Below are 1,940 nucleotides of genomic sequence, written 5' to 3'. Positions count from 1 at the left end.
GATCTTTGCGGTGAATGAATCAATAGTGTCGTCATCCTTCATTTGCAACATCTCAAATTCTGACATTAGCGTGTGCATACGCGCCTTTTGTACCCGATCTACGCCAACGTGTCTAATCCTTAGATTTTCCCAAATCTCCTTTGCAGTCTTACAACTTGCAACTTGCAATACAACGTCCTCTGGTATTGCTTGAAACAAGTATGCAATGGCAGACTTATCTTTCTTCGTGTCTACCGTTGCATTTTCTGCCGGTTCAATCGTTTCCCACAAACCATTCGCTTCAAGAATCGTCTTGATACGAATAGCCCAAACCGTATAGTTTGTTGGTTTCAGAATCGGACACTGAAACTGGGAAAGAGAATTTCCATTTATCGTACTTTGCCCGGTCGCTCCTGACATATCTTCCTGCCGAATAATCTTCACTTTCTAATAAACTTTCTTTTGGTTTCAATATATTCTTAATAACCCCGATTCCCCGAATCGTGTAATAACCAAAACAACCAAATCAAACTAATTCGCACTATAACCCCGGAATCAAAACAAACGAACCCTAGATTCCTAACCGTTCGGTTCAACCGACTTCCTAGAACCGAAAATAAATTCTGAAATTGAAACTTTGCGAATTTAAACGAAATTGAAACCTGATCGCGAATTCCCTGCGATGCCTTGCGATTCCCACGCCTAGAGCCTGATGCTCTGATACCACTTTGTTGGCCCGAACTTGGATCTTGATCTCTAACGAGCGTGAATAACTTGAATAACAACAACTTTATAATAATCGAATGAATGTAATGTATACAAATCGAATGTAATGAACGAATACAATTGAATCTAACTATCCCTATTTATAGTTTTCTACGGGTACGAATGAATAGACGTGACTCTTCGTGAAAGGGTATGTCTCTTGGATTGTGTGGTTGAGATTGATCTTGAAAGGGTATGTCGATTCTCAGCCATTCAACCGAACCGTCGTGTCCCTTCCTTCTTTTGCCTTGCGTCGATCCGAAAGGATGTGTTGTGGAGACACACCTCTTCGCTAAGTGAGGGTGGTTATGAAGTTCCATCTTGTCAATTTCGGTCCCTATACTTTGTAACCGCTAATTAACTAACTATCTATCTAACTAATCATGGTGTTAAGAGATTAACTTGGTTTCACTTAAACATAAAAAATTAAAAACATTAATTCCATTAGAAAACAGGAAAAATCAAATATCATACCAAAAACCAACTATCCGTTTGGTTTATACATGAAACAATGAGCCAGAATATAATACATAAAATAAAGATATAAAAATGGTGAACATAGGAATAGAAAAGCAAAAAGGAAGGAATCAGTGTTTTTGTGTGGTTTTATGATACTTGTCTTTAATCCAACGAAGACCTACAGAAGTGCCTTGTTTGACCTTCTTAGCGCCGGTGGCAGCCACCACTTTTGTCTTCCTGAACCCATCTCCAACCTTCTTCCCAATCCCTCCGCCTGTTTTCTTCGTAGACACCGGCATCGGATCTGGATTGTGGTCCCACTGATCGGCCCATGAATTGCCATACGGATCGTTTCCTGACATCCTTGATCTTCACTTCAGCTCATATGTTTTTGCTCGGATAAAGCAGGCGATGAAGAATGTATTTATAACCATGCATGCCAACGTGACGCGTAAATTAAAGCTAGGAAAAGACGACGATGCCCTTTCCTCTTCTTTTCCTTTCCGTGTGCATGTGTATTTTAAGGGGTGTGTGATTACGTCATTGATGATAGATGGAAGTTTCCTTCGATATAGAAGCTAGTATATGCTATTATGCAAGTGTCGCTTTGAGTTATTTGGCGAAGTAGAAACGAGCTAGCATTTAATGATAAACAAATAAACCGGGAGCATATGGCGAATGAAATCAAACAGTTAAGCTTCTTATGGGTCGGTAATCGTTCGACGTTAAAGGAAATA

At 39.8% G+C, this 1,940-nt stretch overlaps 1 protein-coding gene across 1 annotated transcript; it reads right to left on the bottom strand.

Annotated features, from left to right (window-relative positions):
• Positions 1-1,258: 1,258 nt before the first annotated feature.
• Positions 1,259-1,609, bottom strand: LOC110877023. Its single transcript, XM_022125178.2, has one exon. It carries the CDS (start codon positions 1,563-1,565, stop codon positions 1,332-1,334), a length of 234 nt encoding a protein of 77 aa, XP_021980870.1. The 5' UTR covers positions 1,566-1,609; the 3' UTR covers positions 1,259-1,331.
• Between the last annotated feature and the right edge of the window lie 331 nt (positions 1,610-1,940).

Source organism: Helianthus annuus, chromosome 9, assembly GCF_002127325.2.
Source record: "Helianthus annuus cultivar XRQ/B chromosome 9, HanXRQr2.0-SUNRISE, whole genome shotgun sequence".
Lineage (NCBI taxonomy): Eukaryota > Viridiplantae > Streptophyta > Magnoliopsida > Asterales > Asteraceae > Helianthus > Helianthus annuus.
Note: the sequence above shows the minus strand (reverse complement) of the source record. Positions and strands in the feature narration are given on the sequence as shown.